Source organism: Sinohyriopsis cumingii, chromosome 1 (assembly GCF_028554795.1).
Source record: "Sinohyriopsis cumingii isolate HCF-2022 chromosome 1, ASM2855479v2, whole genome shotgun sequence".
NCBI lineage: Eukaryota > Metazoa > Mollusca > Bivalvia > Unionida > Unionidae > Sinohyriopsis > Sinohyriopsis cumingii.
Window position 1 is genome coordinate 13229944 of NC_142961.1, and position 15736 is coordinate 13245679.

General features: G+C 34.2%; 1 protein-coding gene across 1 annotated transcript in view; it reads left to right on the top strand.

The window, feature by feature from the left end:
* Positions 1–1950: 1950 nt before the first annotated feature.
* LOC149806430 (ATPase ASNA1 homolog) overlaps positions 1951–15736 on the top strand; it is a 36845-nt gene continuing 23059 nt past the window's right edge. Inside the window, exon 1 of the mRNA XM_089953165.1 lies at positions 1951–2108. Coding sequence (XP_089809291.1) covers positions 1996–2108 — 113 coding nt within the window. The 5' untranslated portion in view covers positions 1951–1995. The remainder of the gene's footprint in view (positions 2109–15736) is intronic.

The window sequence follows — 15736 nt, forward strand, 5'->3', positions numbered from 1 at the left end:
TGGACAGAAAAGAATATACAAGGATAGCTGATGTTTGTTTATGATGTCATAAGGATAGCTGATGTTTGTTTATGATGTTAACACTCCAATAAAGAAATTGCAATTAATTGTTTTGTCATTTAAAGAATGCAACATTACAAAATTCAAAGTGTGACTTGTCTTGTGGTTCTTTGTCCTATATGTCTCTCATTATGGGAGTAATTCAAATCGTGACTTTTGTCCCGTGACTTTGTGTCCCACATTGATATATTTATTTATTGATTTTCCATTTCCTAACTACAAAACGAAGACAGAATATTTCGACCTGCACACACACACGCACTGCTAATTTCATAACAAAATAAAATTTTAATACACAGATAAACAGTTTCAAAGTGCTGCATGCGTACACTGTAGAGTTACGCAAGAGTTGTTGTTCTTGAATTGTGAGTTTAAACAAAATGGCATTAACGTGTACTGTGAACCTTTAACTGTAGGAAGTCACGTCATATTTGATTAGGCAAGTAATATATATAATGTCCCTGTTTCTCATTGCCGACCCTCAACTTTTTCCCCAATGGTATAAAATTTGCTTTAGAAAAAATCACATTGCCAAAATTGATTTGTGTATCTATAGTCTGACTATACATTCACGTTTGTTTGAACCTTCCCCACATACACACACACCGATTTCAATAACGAAAACGTTTAATGTGATAAAAAGTGCACAGCACTAAGTCAACGGAATCAAAACCCCGGGAAGAACCACCGACCCACGAGAAGCTACTGGCGAGCTTTCTCACATATCCACGTTAGCCGAATCCTAGACTCGAAGCCCACGCAGACAGAGGTGAGATGGCAGTGATATGTAACGGCGAGCGCTTTACACCACTCGGCCACTCGGGGCCCCTTATAGTCAGACTATAATTGAGCCGGTTTTGGCCATTACATTGAAGTGCTGGAAATATTATTTGATTTATAGACAATTAAAAAGATGGGGGGGGGGAGCCTAACCGAATTTTAAAATTAGTGAAACAGGAAACAAGCATCACACTTCACAGCCTTTATCAGTCAAACAATATTTTATTTCACAAGACATTTTTTAAATACTAATTTGTGTCTAAAAATCTTTTCTTACTAGTATTTAAAACCGCATTAAAAATTACGTTCATATATCATGAAGTTGTTTGTTTTCATTTTGAACTAACTGCAAGATCACAAGTTTACTGTCATTTTATACAGAGCCTAGAAAGGTTACTCATACATCCGGGCTCTTCTAAGCAAATGGCGGCGCTGATGAAACTGGTTAGGTGGCCCTCTATAGTTTCGTATTTTGCATACGTTAGAATTTTAAAGAAAAAGAATTTCCCCGGCTTTCCTCACTGGCTATACTGGCTATTTAAAAATAACATTGTATATCTTAAGTATAATTCAAAGAACCTTTAATTCCCTTTATTTTGATGTATGATTGATAGGTGTAAAATTGGTTATAGAGTATACAGCTTGGCCTTAATCCAGATGTGCATCTTTCAAAAAGTGCTAGCTCCACCTTGGTTATTTTCACTTCCTGAATTTCAGAGTAAATTGTATATAAAAAAAAGAGCAGAAACATTTTTTTTTTACATTTTATATATTTGGTAATTCATTCATTGCACTTTCAGAAGCTGGTATTGTCTAGTCTGGCAAAATTCATTTTCCACATTTTAATAGCAGCTATGGATAGTGTACTTTAGACTAATTCAGGCTGATTTTTTTTAACACAAGGGAGCAGTCATTTTAGATAGCAGTGCGCTTAGATCATGTACAATTTCCAAAAGTACAATATCCAAAGAAATATCATCCACATTACATTAATGTAGCATAGAGGCATGCCAACATTCTCTCCATTGTGCATATTTTAAATGCAAACAACTTCACCTTACATACGTCAATTTCTCAAAAGTATATCACAAATGGTGAGAGCCCCCTTATGGTGTATTGCTGCCGAACCAGTCACTCGGAAGTCAGAAAGTCAAGATGGCAGAATCGATGGAATTTTTGGAACCTTCGCTTCAAAACATCATTGATCAGACTTCTTTACGGTGGATTTTTGTGGGTGGAAAGGGTGGTGTTGGGAAAACTTCAACTAGGTACATATTTTTATTAATTTTAGTAACACACATTCTGCTTGTGATCCTGTAATTGTGAAGGATGACGTGTATACATATTTATCTATTTTAAGTTCTGCATGATTTGACAGTATGATGCTCAGGGGCTCATATCATTGCTTATAATTTAACTCTTAGTCATACATATAGTATAAAATAATATTATTTTAACAGTGTTATTTTATATTAATGTATACTGACAGTTAAATTGTAAGCAGCTATACGAGTCATTGATATTATTACATAATACATGTTTAACTAATATTTAAATTGTAAGCAACGATACGAGCCCCTGTAGTATTATTATACTGTACATGTATGAATGACAGTAAATTGTAAGCAACAATACGAGCCCCTGTGGTATTATTATATAATTCATGTTTAACTGATATTTAAATTGTAAGCAACGATACGAGCCCCTGTGGTATTATTATGCTGCACATGTATGACTGACAGTTAAATTGTAAGCAACATTATGAGCCCCTGTGGTATTATTATACTGTACATGTATGACTGACAGTCAAATTGTAAGCAATGCTATGAGCCCCTGTGGTATTATTATACTCTACATGTATGACTGACAGTCAAATTGTAAGGAACAATATGAGCCCCTGTGGTATTATTATACTGTACATGTATGACTGACAGTCAAATTGTAAGCAATGCTATGAGCCCCTGTGGTATTATTATACTCTACATGTATGACTGACAGTCAAATTGTAAGGAACAATATGAGCCCCTGTGGTATTATTATACTGTACATGTATGACTGACAGTTAAATTGCAAGCAACTATATGAGTCCCTGTGGTATTATTACATAATACATGTTTAACTGATATTTAAATTGTAAGCAATGATATGAGCCCCTGTGGTATTATTATACTGTACATGTATGACTGACAGTTAAATTGTAAGCAGTGATATGAGCCCCTGTGGTATTATACTGTACATGTATGAATGACAGTTAAATTGTAAGCAACGATATGAGCTTCTTTGGTATTATTATACTGTACATGTATGATTCATGGCTGATAGTTCAATTGTAAGCAATGATATGAGCCCCAGTGGTATTGTTATACTGTACATGTATGACTGACAGTTAAATTGTAAGCAGCTATATGAGTCCCTGTGGTATTATTACATAATACATGTTTAACTGATATTTAAATTGTAAGCAACAATATGAGCCCCTGTGGTATTATTATACTGTACATGTATGACTGACAGTTAAATTGTAAGCAGCGATATGAGCTCCAGTGGTATTATTATACTGTACATGTATGGCTTACAATTAAATTGTAAGCAACGATACGAGCCCCTGTTGTATGCTGTATCTCAGTTCAAAACATGAATTGCTTTTCGTTTATTCTCATCTGTAATCAAGCTTGCATTGTTTAAAGGTGTCATTCGACATTTTTCAGAGGGGTGGTATGTATACAGAATGTCATTGTTAGTTATAAATAGAACTGGGTACTGTGAAAAAGTTTGTACTGTGGTGTATCTTAACTTACCGCAATATGTACCACGGTATAGCTCATTTATATTAGGGACCAACAAGTCATTGTTCAGGGACAGGGCCTGAAACATTCTGATTTAATATCTTTTTGTCAATAGCTGAAAAAATGTTTTCCTGAAATTTGTATCAAAATAATATCATATTATTTCCATGATATTAGTTGAAGAAAAAAAAATATTAATTACACTGAGATAAATGAAAAGAAAATATTTCAGCTCAAAAGAAAATCATGGTCCCAACATCATCCCAGTACCTTATGATATATGAATTTGTTATGTTGTACAGGTTGACATCCAACTGAAATTGGGACATTAAGCTTACACTGATACTGTTAAAGACATTGTACTAACATTCACGAACCTATTGATAAAGTCAAGTCAATACTGAAGACAATGGTTTACTAGCTACATTGTTGGTATAATAGGGAGAAAGCAGTAAACATAAACACTTCTTACTCAGCAAACAAGAAAATGTTTAGTGGACTTGAGAAAATAATGTAAAGTTCAGACAGAATACAAGTACACTCTTGAAAATCGTAGTTTGTTTCGCATCCTAGCAAAGTAATATATGCTAGTAAATAACTAAAACATGACATAAATTCTAATGGCAAAATATTTGCGAGAGGTATTGACTGTTCCAAAAAGCAATCAACAAAAAGTGTAAAGACGTAGGCATACATAATCTGAAATTAATGTGCAACTTGACTTTGGCTTGAACATCTTTCACAACATTCCATTTGGCCACTGCATTGGCATACAGTAATACCTCGAACATTCGCGAGGTTAGGTTCCAGAACCAGTGGCGGATCAGGAGGAATCACGAATGTTTGGTACGAGTCACTAAAAATGCTAATAAATGCTTATTTCTAGGGTTTAAACCCAAAATATGACCCAAATCATGCTCCGAAAGAACTTTAATTTCATTTAAAAGTTAGCTTAATACATTGCCCTTAAAAAGAGAAATAAATGGTTGACGTAAAGATAGAGTACAGTATTGCCTAATGGGTATTTGCCACACTAGCGCATTTACAGTACAGTACATGTATACTAATATTACCCCTATACTAATTCATTGGCTGCCGTTTTCTTTTGCACTCACAGTAAGGTAAAACCAAGTAACGAATGGGACTGTAAACTTGATGACTGACATTTTCTTTGTCATTGTCAGGAAGGTACACTAGGTAAACTTCATATGTCACAGAAGTCATATAACGAAGGTACAATTCAATAAAATAAAGAAAACATGTACGTAGAGGGTACCAATGAAAATTTCGCGAATCCGTGAATTTGCAAATCCAGAAACGCGAATGCACGAGGTATTACTGTATATGACGCATGTCAAATATGATTAAAGGATGATAAATATATAGACAAAACTATATATATGTTCTGAGTGGGTGGAAATAACAAGTTTGATGCAGTGTAAGAAAAAGCAGAGTCCTTCAGGCCTGACGTTTATGTTCCTATGTCATATCAAACGAGTTCTTTCCATGACTCAGGGAGGAAAAAATAACATTTAAGTGGTTTTCTATATATTCACATTCCCCTTTTAGTCACAATATTCTTTTAAGTTGTTTGTAATGTATACTTTTAAGATATGAAATTGGCATTTAGCGTTTTATGAAAGATATTTTACAACCTCTGAAAAATCCCCATGTGGTGTATGTAAATGGGGCTAGGCCTAGATAAATGCTATACAGTTGTGTCATCGGTTTTTCTGCATTGGTGAGATGGTGATTTATTCTCTAGCTTTGAATGTTTCAAAAATGTTCTGTGGGATATATGAATTGATTTAAACTGCAGTCATAGGCAAGTGGATGTTTCCTTACATTTCTGTAATGGAAAAATAGGGTTTGGACCACCAAGTGACCCTTTCTTCATACACCTTATTTACTGAATACAGACACTCTACTGTGAAGCAAATTTCAGGGTGAATTTCACAGAATAATAAGTTTTAATTTTTTACAGAAAGCTCATTGATTGACTGTACTTTTAAACTCTGTATTTTTATGTTTTGATTTCAATAAATTATTGATTAATTGAACTTAAGTTATAACTTAAGCATGTATTTTTTACAAAATGAAGATTCAGTCTCTTCTAACATTCGGACTAGATTTTGAAGAATCTTTTGGTTATGTTTAACAAGAAAATTCTAACCAATATTTTATTTTCATCTCATTTTCTGTTTTAATAGTTGCAAGAATTTAAAATGTAAACAAATGTACAATTCACAATGTGTCATGGGTGTGTTTTTAAGATAGTGTACTTGGCAGCAATCCTGACATTTTCCTGAAATCATCTTGTGATGCAGAACTAATAACTTATGGTCATCCTGTGTATATTAGATAAGCACACAGTAGGTGGCAGAAAACCTTGAATATGTGATGCTATAGAACCTGCATAGGAAGTTACTATAGTGATAATGCCAAGCCACCAAGAGAATTCGACCAGATTTTATAGAAAGCATTCTGGCATAAATATCTTTCAAGACTTTGTGACTGTGATAAAATTATTATCTGTTTTCCACAAAAGAATGACTGTATGACCAATATATGATGATTCTTGAATCACTAAATAATTTGTAGCACTACTATACACCTTGGTAAAAATGATGGTGTGACAAATGTATAACATAATTTCAAGTTACACTGTAAGATTAAATTGCTGAAAATGATACTTAAAATTAATACATTCATGTAAATGTGCATGTCATTTCTCTCTGATCTTTAAAATGACTTCCCAAATTCAGACTCGGAAGTTTGAACCCTGAAGGGAGGGGACTCAAATAATGGAAATCTCACTTAAACATCAAGATATTTCTTTTATTGTGCACACCTTTTGGGAAATGAAAAATATCTCTGAATGCTGCTCCAAAATCATGATTACAAGTATGATTTTACCTGGCATGTGCACTGCATCAGGTCAGTTTACATGTACATAGAATTTGCTTCAGGTCAATTTCATGATTTTTGTTTAAATTGCTTGAAAGGGCAATTTAAACTTGTCATTCTTTTTGATGGATAGGGTGTATATTTTATAGCTGGATGACATTTTCACACCACCATTTCCTCCTTCCTGTCCTCAGACAGTGAATATTCACATGTCATACATCCTATAAGGTTTTTATTTGATTGATGCATGTAGCTCATGGACGTTGGTGTCAGTGTCCACTGACTACATAATGTATTTCATCTAAGACAATCCTAATGATTTACACTGTGGTCTTATAGCCATTAACATCATCAGTGAGGATTCACCTGGGGCAAAGTAATGAACATTTTGCTAATGTGTGGTATGCTGAAAGGGAATAATAGTACTTTATCTAAAAAGGCTTCAGGGAAGGCATTTTATAAATTTAGGTGCATTAGCTTGGCACATAGCCCCTGCCTGCTCAATTCATCTTGTTGTTGAACCATTGAAGAACTTTTGTCAAAGTGAAGATACTGTTATTTTAATTATTTATTTACTCGCTATGCTCACTTGTACAGTACAATGACCAAAATCTGCCATCACATAATGCAGTGGCAGTTTGTTACGAGTAATCATTTTTGAACAAGCCATGTAGACCCTGACCTGCTGGCATGTTATGCTATAGCAGATCAGGGTCCATGTAGTTTGCAGCTCAAATATCTATATATATGTTATGAATAATAGGAACACAAGTGAAAACAGCATAAACTTAGATCTGCAGGCCTTTAGACTACCAACCAATCAGGGTTGAAATAAAGAACACCATAGCTCGTGATTTTCTAGTATAGTGTACATAACTGAAAGTCACTGCTGGATTTGTATCACAGTAGTCATAATTTTTGCATGGATAAATATGGAATAATAATAATGATAATGAGTGATAAAAAAAAATCTGTTTTAAAAGGTCAAGTCCGTAAACTGTTTCTTCTTTTGAGATCCAGAACTAATATGAATAACTAAAATTCAGTTTACTCAAGAGTTAATTATCCATAAACATTAATTTAAAAAAGAACAGTGACAACGAAGTTGATATAATACGGTATTCAGGAGTTTCCAGCAATTAGTGTGTTAATGATTATTAATTTGATTGGGCCTCGTATTACTTTAAACGTTATGTGATATCGATTTGTGATCATGTCACGTTCTTTAATAGGCTGTCTGGGTATTGAAATAGTTAACTCTCCTTAATCTTCAACCTATATGATCTACCAATATGTCCTTTGGTCTTACTGTATAAAAATTGAAACCTTGTTCTAAGACTAATAGATATCCTGACAAATGAACATGATGTGCACAATTTATGTAGGTGTATTGGTGATACTGACTCTTTATTGATTTAAAGAAATTGTATATTTTTTCCCAAATAAATAACTTTTGTTTTCTTTTTATAATTCAAAGCATTTTTTTAAAAAACATATGCTGAAAATTAAAGTTATCAAATGAGATATATATCTGTGAGAATAGTAAAATAAAAAGAAAAGTTGTGAATGCAGAGATAGTCAGAAGAGCAAAGACATATATATCCAAATGTAGATAGATGTATAAATTGATTGGTAAGTGAGATGTTTGGAAATAGCTCAAGTTTTAAGAGAGAGAGAAATTGATGTTCAGGTACAAGTTTTAAAACTGAAAATTTAAACAACCATTAGTAGAATTGTGTTAACTTAATATTAATCTTAATATAATATTTGTCTTTATCAGCTTTTCCACTTAAAATTCAGTAGAACAACAAGGATACATCACATTTGGGACAATTGTACAATGCGTGATAAAGATTTACTAGAAAAATTAAATGTTGAGGTGGAACCAAACGTGCATCTCCTTGCCAATTGTACCATGAAACCAGCTGGGAAAGTCTAAACTCTCACCATTACAAGCATAAACTGCTGCAATTATTCAACATTTAGCACGCATTATCTCCTGCATATCTTCAAGATTTAATTTGACCTTTATTTATAGAACATGAGACCTACTCCATTCAATCTTCAAATGTTCTTTAACCTCCAGTGCGTAGAACAACCTTGTTCTACAATTTATTTCTACATTCAACATTTCGAATATGGAACTTGTTACCAGTTAAATTAAGAATCAACCCTTCAATACATAATTTTAAAGCCTTTTTGAACCGAGAAGAAAATAAAACGCTCCATGTTACTACCACACTGGTGATAGAATGTCTCAGATCATGCATACTAGGCTAAGAACAAATTTCAATTTATATACAAATCATGTATCTAATAATAAGTATTGCTTTTGCAGTGAAATTGAGAATGCAAAAGAATTTCTTCTAGACTTTTCCAAATATTCAAATCTTAAGAGATCAAATCCAATACACATTCCCTTTTGTTCCTACGATTGAAACATTATCTGGTAACCCATGTTAACAGTAGAAACAACAACAAATATTTTTAACTGTGCAAAATTTTATTAGGATCATAAAGAGATTGAATTAGACTGAACTCACAACCTTTTTAATTGCAATTAATTAGTTCTTATTCATTATTATGCTTTGTATTTAAGTGTATGCATATTTTCTGAATAATCATTTGTACCCGTATTAATTACTATGTTACATTTTTTGTTGCTGTTGGCAAGACAGTACTAACAAGCTTATGCTTTCTACTGAATCCTCCAATTCACATGTTGGTAATTATATTTGACAAAGTTTTTCAAATAAATATGGTTTAAACTAAGGTAACATTGAGTCCCTTGCTGAAATATTCCAGTATCAATGAATTTACTAATTGCTTTTCATTTGAGGAGAGGCAAATCCCCTAACATGCAAGTTTCTGCTTCCACATACAATTCCGTTTTTAATAGCACCATTGACATCAAAGTGTGTGATAGGGGGCCATGCATATATACATTTACTAGAAGTTAGACTTTTCTGCTTAAGACTATACCTTTTACCAATTCTGTGGGGTCTGGAGTTGCCATGTGGTCTAAAGCGCTCACCATTATGAGTACTGCCATCTCATCTCTGTCTGCGTGGGTTCGAGTCTCATTCTAGGACAAAAGCCACCTTGGGGTAGGACAAAAACCCTTTGGTATTTGATATTTAAAGTATGTGTTTGAGATTTTATTTATTTATTTATTGTAACTATATTTAATATGTTATACAATGGTCTCCCTTGAACCATTTAGTAAATTTTTTAAGTGTGATTATAAGAAAATGTTTATCTTGTGCAATGACTACAAAACAATTGACTAAAAGTATTATATATATTTTTTCCATACAATACAGGATTATTTTCAAAAATATCCAACAGAATAATCAAATTTTATTAAACACATCTGTCACAAACTAATCAACAAAATCAGTACTAAACAGTTTCATTGTAATTTTATAATTTTATATGGAAATAACTTCTGTCATTGTTGCATTCTTTGATATAAAAATAGCTGGTTTCAGCAAATGTAGGTGCCAGGTCTTATTGGAACATTGTGATGCAATTCACTGTACAGTTCTGGTTCATTTATAAAACAAAGGCTATTACCCACTTCATCTTGGGTAACTGCAATTGTCAACAGTGAACTGTCTAAACATCCCTCTGTGTAATCAAACACAAAGTTAACAGTGATTATGTATTAAACTTGCTATGATTGATAGCAAACAATTACAATGTTGAAAACCATAATACAGTTATTTAATTAAAGAAATGTAAACAGTGGGGTGGTGACTTTTAACCCCCACTCCCCCCCCCATGGCTTTTGTCCTAGAGGCCATTGCCGTACCGTAGTCTGAGTGCTTCTGTCCTATGAGGTTTTGTCTGATCCCCCTACCAGCCATTGCCTATGCATCCCTTAACACAAATTTGTTCTTGCTACTCCTGAATTTCAGATAGAATTGTCATCAAGCTTTACAAATACATTTATTCCAGAGTTTAGTCGATCCTAAATCAAAATGGTGACCCTCAAGTACCCAGTATACAAAGTTTAAACTAGGGTTAGGAAATGAGAAAGAGCATTTTAAATATTATTTTTACTCACAAATCTATATTTTTGGACTCAAAATATATAGTTCTTACAGTGCTCAAAAGAATTTGTATTTCATGATTTACAGGAATGTTTTGCACTTTTACTGGGTTTCGAAATTAACAATTTAACAAATGTGGTAAAAAGGGCTGTTTCTCATAATAGTGAAAAACTGGTTATCAAAGCAATATTAACATAGTTTCTATAATGACTTTTCATAGGCAACGATGTCACAAGTTCTTTGCAAAAATATTAAAATCCATTTATTTATTTATTTAAATAGTGGTTACTTATTTAATGATACATTGATTCATTCACCTGTAAGTTTGTAACTATAGTTTCTTATGTACATAATTTGGGAATTCTTGATTCTGTGGAAAATGTTTCCATCTTTAAAACAACTTGGATTTTACTTTACATGCATGTCTGGCTTTTACTGCTGAGTGTCTGAATGCCATATCTTTTAGAATAAAACAATTTGGGTCACTTATAATTTCTTTGAAGGAATCTTGTTTTGTCAAGTCAGCTAGCTGCCTAAAACAACAATAGTTACATAATAGGCTAAGCTGGCTTTTTCAGCAGTTTCAAATTGGACTAGTTACAGATAAGAGTCTTTGTGTAACCATGGATACCTGGCATGTATATATTGCATAATATGGCCCTAGAGAAAGTGTACTCAAACCTACAAAATATGCTTCAGGAAGTAACTCTGGATTTTATGAGAAACTGTTGTTCAGAGTAATAGGGTACAATTACAAAAATATTTTTACTTCATGTTAACTCAAAACTGTTTTACTAGGGGGGTCATCTGAACTAGAAGATATGTTTTACTTGGCATCATCACAACTTGAAGCTATTTTACTATGTTATTTCAACACAAAGCTGTGTTTTGCTGGCTATCATCTCAACTCAGAGCTGTTTTACTGGCTATCATCTAAGCTCAAAGTTGTGTTTTACAGGCTATTGTCTCAACACAAGGATATGTTTTACCGGCTATCATCTCAACTCAAAGCTGTTTTACTAGGGATAATCTCCAAATCAGTATTTGAAGTGGAAGTCACTCAGATGCATTAAAAGATGTCTTCTCATTCAAAAAAGTGATTCTGTTTGCTTTTCACCTGCTAGTTTAAATCCTGAATAGTTCAACATTGGCAGCCTTCTTGAAAAAATCTTATTATCGCTACTTTGCCTGAACAGATAGATGGTCATGTCAGTATGGGTTTTTTCATGGAAACATTTTCTATGATGTCTAGTCGGTCATGGGGTCTAGCAGAGTGGTCTAAGACAAAAAGCCACAGCTTGAATTCTCATTGTAATGGTAGGCATACAGAACAAAAAGTCACAGGACATCACACTTTGAATTTGTCCATTTGTTTTTTGAGACTAAGACTATATTAACCATTAAATTAAATCATTAATAAATTTTTGCATTAACAGTGAGGGTTACAGCAATTCATTTATTTTTGTTATACGATCTATATTCTTCTGTTGTTGTTATAAAACTTCTTGAAAATAATAAAAATCATATGGCTGATATTTTATTCTGTTAATATCTCAATGAAAAAGGTGTAATTAATTGTGATGTTCATATAAAAACATGCAACATTACACAAGTCAGAGTGTGACTTTATGTCCTGTAACTTTCTGTCCTAAACAATTCTACCTTCACCAAACATATTGGCTGCCATCTATTGCCTATCGTGTGCAGAAAGATGGCATTAAACCCACAAAAACCAAAACTGAATGAAAATGGCAAAGATCTGACCTTGCCATTATAGTATCCAGCGTGAAAATCGTCTTATGCGGCTTTCACTAAAAGACCTTATATGATCTGTTGTTGGTTCTAAATATAAATGGTGCCCACCAGATCTCCAACACAGCCACAATGGTGCATTGACATACTGACGTGGGTTTGTAACTAAAAGTTTATATATGCCAGTCTTAAGTTGGGCATGTTATGTTATGGCAGTGTTGGGCATGGTTTTGTTATGACAGTGTGTCTGTCCATGTATATAATAATAATAATAATAATAATGAGGACTTTGTATAGCACCTAATCTTTAGAAGCTCTAAGCGCTTTACAACATTAGACAACACCTATAAGATAAAAAACATATCATAATATTATTACAAAAACAAACACCATGAAATTAGAAAAAACATTAAAAATAAAAAACATGCTGAGAATATTTCAGGTAGGAAACATTATTAGATCTTTAAGTTTGTTCTTGCCATTGAAATAAGTGAGTTTTGAGAGCCCTCTTGAATGTGATCACTGTATCTTTGTGTCTAAGTTCAGTGGGCAATTCATTCCACGTTGCTGGGCCTTGGTATGCAAAAGAACGTTGTCCATATGACTTTGTTTTCATAGTGGGAATAATGAGTATATGATTGTCAGAGGAGGAGCGTAAGTATCTTGCTGGTGTGTACACATGGGTGAGATCAGATAGGTATGTTGGACTAGAGTCCGACAGTGAAACGTAGCACAGCGAACAAATTTTGTGTTTGATTCTGGATCGAATGGATAGCCAGTATAGGGTACAGAGCAGCGGGGAGGTGTGCTCTGATTGTGGTACTCTAAGTATGATCCGAGCAGCTGTGTTTTGAACTTTTTGAAGTTTCTGGAATAGATATTGGGATGAACCAGATAGAATTGAGTTACAATAGTCCAGTCTTGAAAGTACTAATGAACACACAAGTGTTTTAGTGGCATCAACTGAAAGATATTTGCGAATTGAGCTGATGCATCTCAGCTCAAGATATGCAGCCTTGCATATGTTCATGACATGTTGGTGCAATGTGAGAGTACTGTCCAGAGTAACACCTAAGTTTCGTACTGATTGTGTGAATTTAATGTTGGCATTGCTGATATTTATTGTTTGAGGTTAAGGATGTGAATGAGAAAGCCTTTGTGTTGTGATCAGAATGGCCTCAGTTTTATCATCATTCATCTGCAGCTTGTTACATGTCATCTATGATTTCACATCAGAAATGCACCTCACTACACCTTGGATGGTAGCATCAACTTCAGTTGGGTGGCTAGATTTGTATATTTGGATGTCATCAGCGTACAATTGGTGAGACACTGGATGATGATCTATGACACTTGAGAGCGGCTGAGTGTACAGAATGAAGAGAACGGGTCCAAGAACAGACCCCTGTGGAACACCACAACATAGATCAACTGGGCTGGAGTGTATTCTATTTGCAGATACAATTTGTGTCCTGTTGACCAAGTAGGACTTGAACCACAGTAAGGTTGTATCATGAATGCCAAATACATGCTGGAGACGGTGAAGTAATATATCATGGTCTATTATGTCAAATGCTGCAGACAAATCAAGGAGGGTGAGGACTGAAATCTTTCCGCTATCCCACGCAGAGAGAATGTCATTAACTACTTTTAGAAGAGTAGTTTCAGTACTGTGGCAAGGGCGATATGCAGATTGTACATTGCTAAAAAGACTGTTTGAATTTAGATGAGATTCAAGCTGGGATAGAACAACTTTTTCTAAGATTTTTGATATGAATGGGAGATTAGAAACTGGGCAGTAGTTCTTTAAATCGTTATGGTCTAGTGTTGGTTTCTTCAGCAGAGGCTTTACAATGGCAGTCGATTAACATTTGCTGGTCCAGTTGTTAACTTTGATACAGTTGGAGAGATTTTCATGAAAATTTGCCCATGTATATATCATACTGAGACTTTGTCACATATCTTAGCCACACCAGTCTGAAGTTCAGAGTATAACTTGTGAACCACTGAAGATATTTTAATGAAAACGTAGGCAATAATAAACAATTTCATGCGTTATGTATAGCTGTCAAATACCATAGCTGGGGTACAGACAAAATTCCCCAAGGAAAAAATCCTCCCCAGCAAATTGAAAGATAGGTCATAATCCTATTCACCAGTCTAAATCGTAGCTATTTTATAATTTTTTTTAAACAATCATAAAATTCATTTTTGTTTGTCAGTTTGGGCCCTTTGAAGTTTTATGTCAGCTTTTCTTTACTAGATAAAAGACATGTAACATGTGGGTTAGATGGTACATCTTGACAGACGAAGAGATGGAGATTTCTTCTTTTTTTACCTATTCTGTTTCAAAATAGGCCAGTATATTTGTGCCGGTTTAAAATGTTAAAAAAACTTAAACTGGAAGGCGGGGATTTTGTCCAACACCCACCATAGGCCATGCTCACTGCCTCAAGTGAAGGTCACTGCAAGTGAAACTGTAGCTCTGTGCCATTTGTGATAATCTTGTATTATTATCTGTATTACTTTTGAATTTTGATGAAACTTTAACAAGTTATATATCATGACTACAAAGTGTGTGACATGCCAGAGCCATGTCGCCTGCCTTGATGTCAAGGTGACAGCCAGGGAAAATATAGTGACCTCTATCCACGTATGACTATGAACCAGTTAAAATATCTTAATGAAATTTTATCCTTCGATATAACTTGGCTTGGATGTTGTCTGTGTTCATAGCCATACCCCCTGCATCAAGGCTAAGGTTACAACAAGGGATAGTGTTAGTGAATGGCCTTTTTCCAGGCTGTCATTTTTAACCCCATATAGGTATTTTAATAATCAGGTTTATAACTCAACAGTCGAGATCATTAGATGGGAAAAGGTAACATTATGTACGTGTAAGTAACAGATTACCATGATTGGCACATTGTATGCTGTCTCATGGCTGTTACTTTCATGCACATAATGTTAAATCAATCATATTACTTGGTATACTGCAGGGACATGACAGTGGGCTTTCACCAATTGTATAAAAGTAGTTGGAGATTTCTAATTATGAATTTCATTTATTTCCTCTCCCTGTCTCAAATTCCTATATCAGATCATTTATCACAAGGCATGAAATGGCCGATTGGTTTAGAGTGCTCACCATTTTGGATCACTGCCATCTCACTTCTGTCTGCGTGGGTTCAAGTCTCGGGTTTGGCTAATGTGGGTATGTGAGAAAGCGTGCTGGTAGCTTCTCATGGGTCAGTGGTTCTTTCCGGGGTTTTCCGGGTTTTTACTGCACCATTTATGTTGGCTGCCATGTATAGCTTATCTTGTGCTGAAAAATGTCGTTAAACCCTACAACAACAGCAAGGAATTACAGTGGATCAGTAGTTATGGGTATCTCTG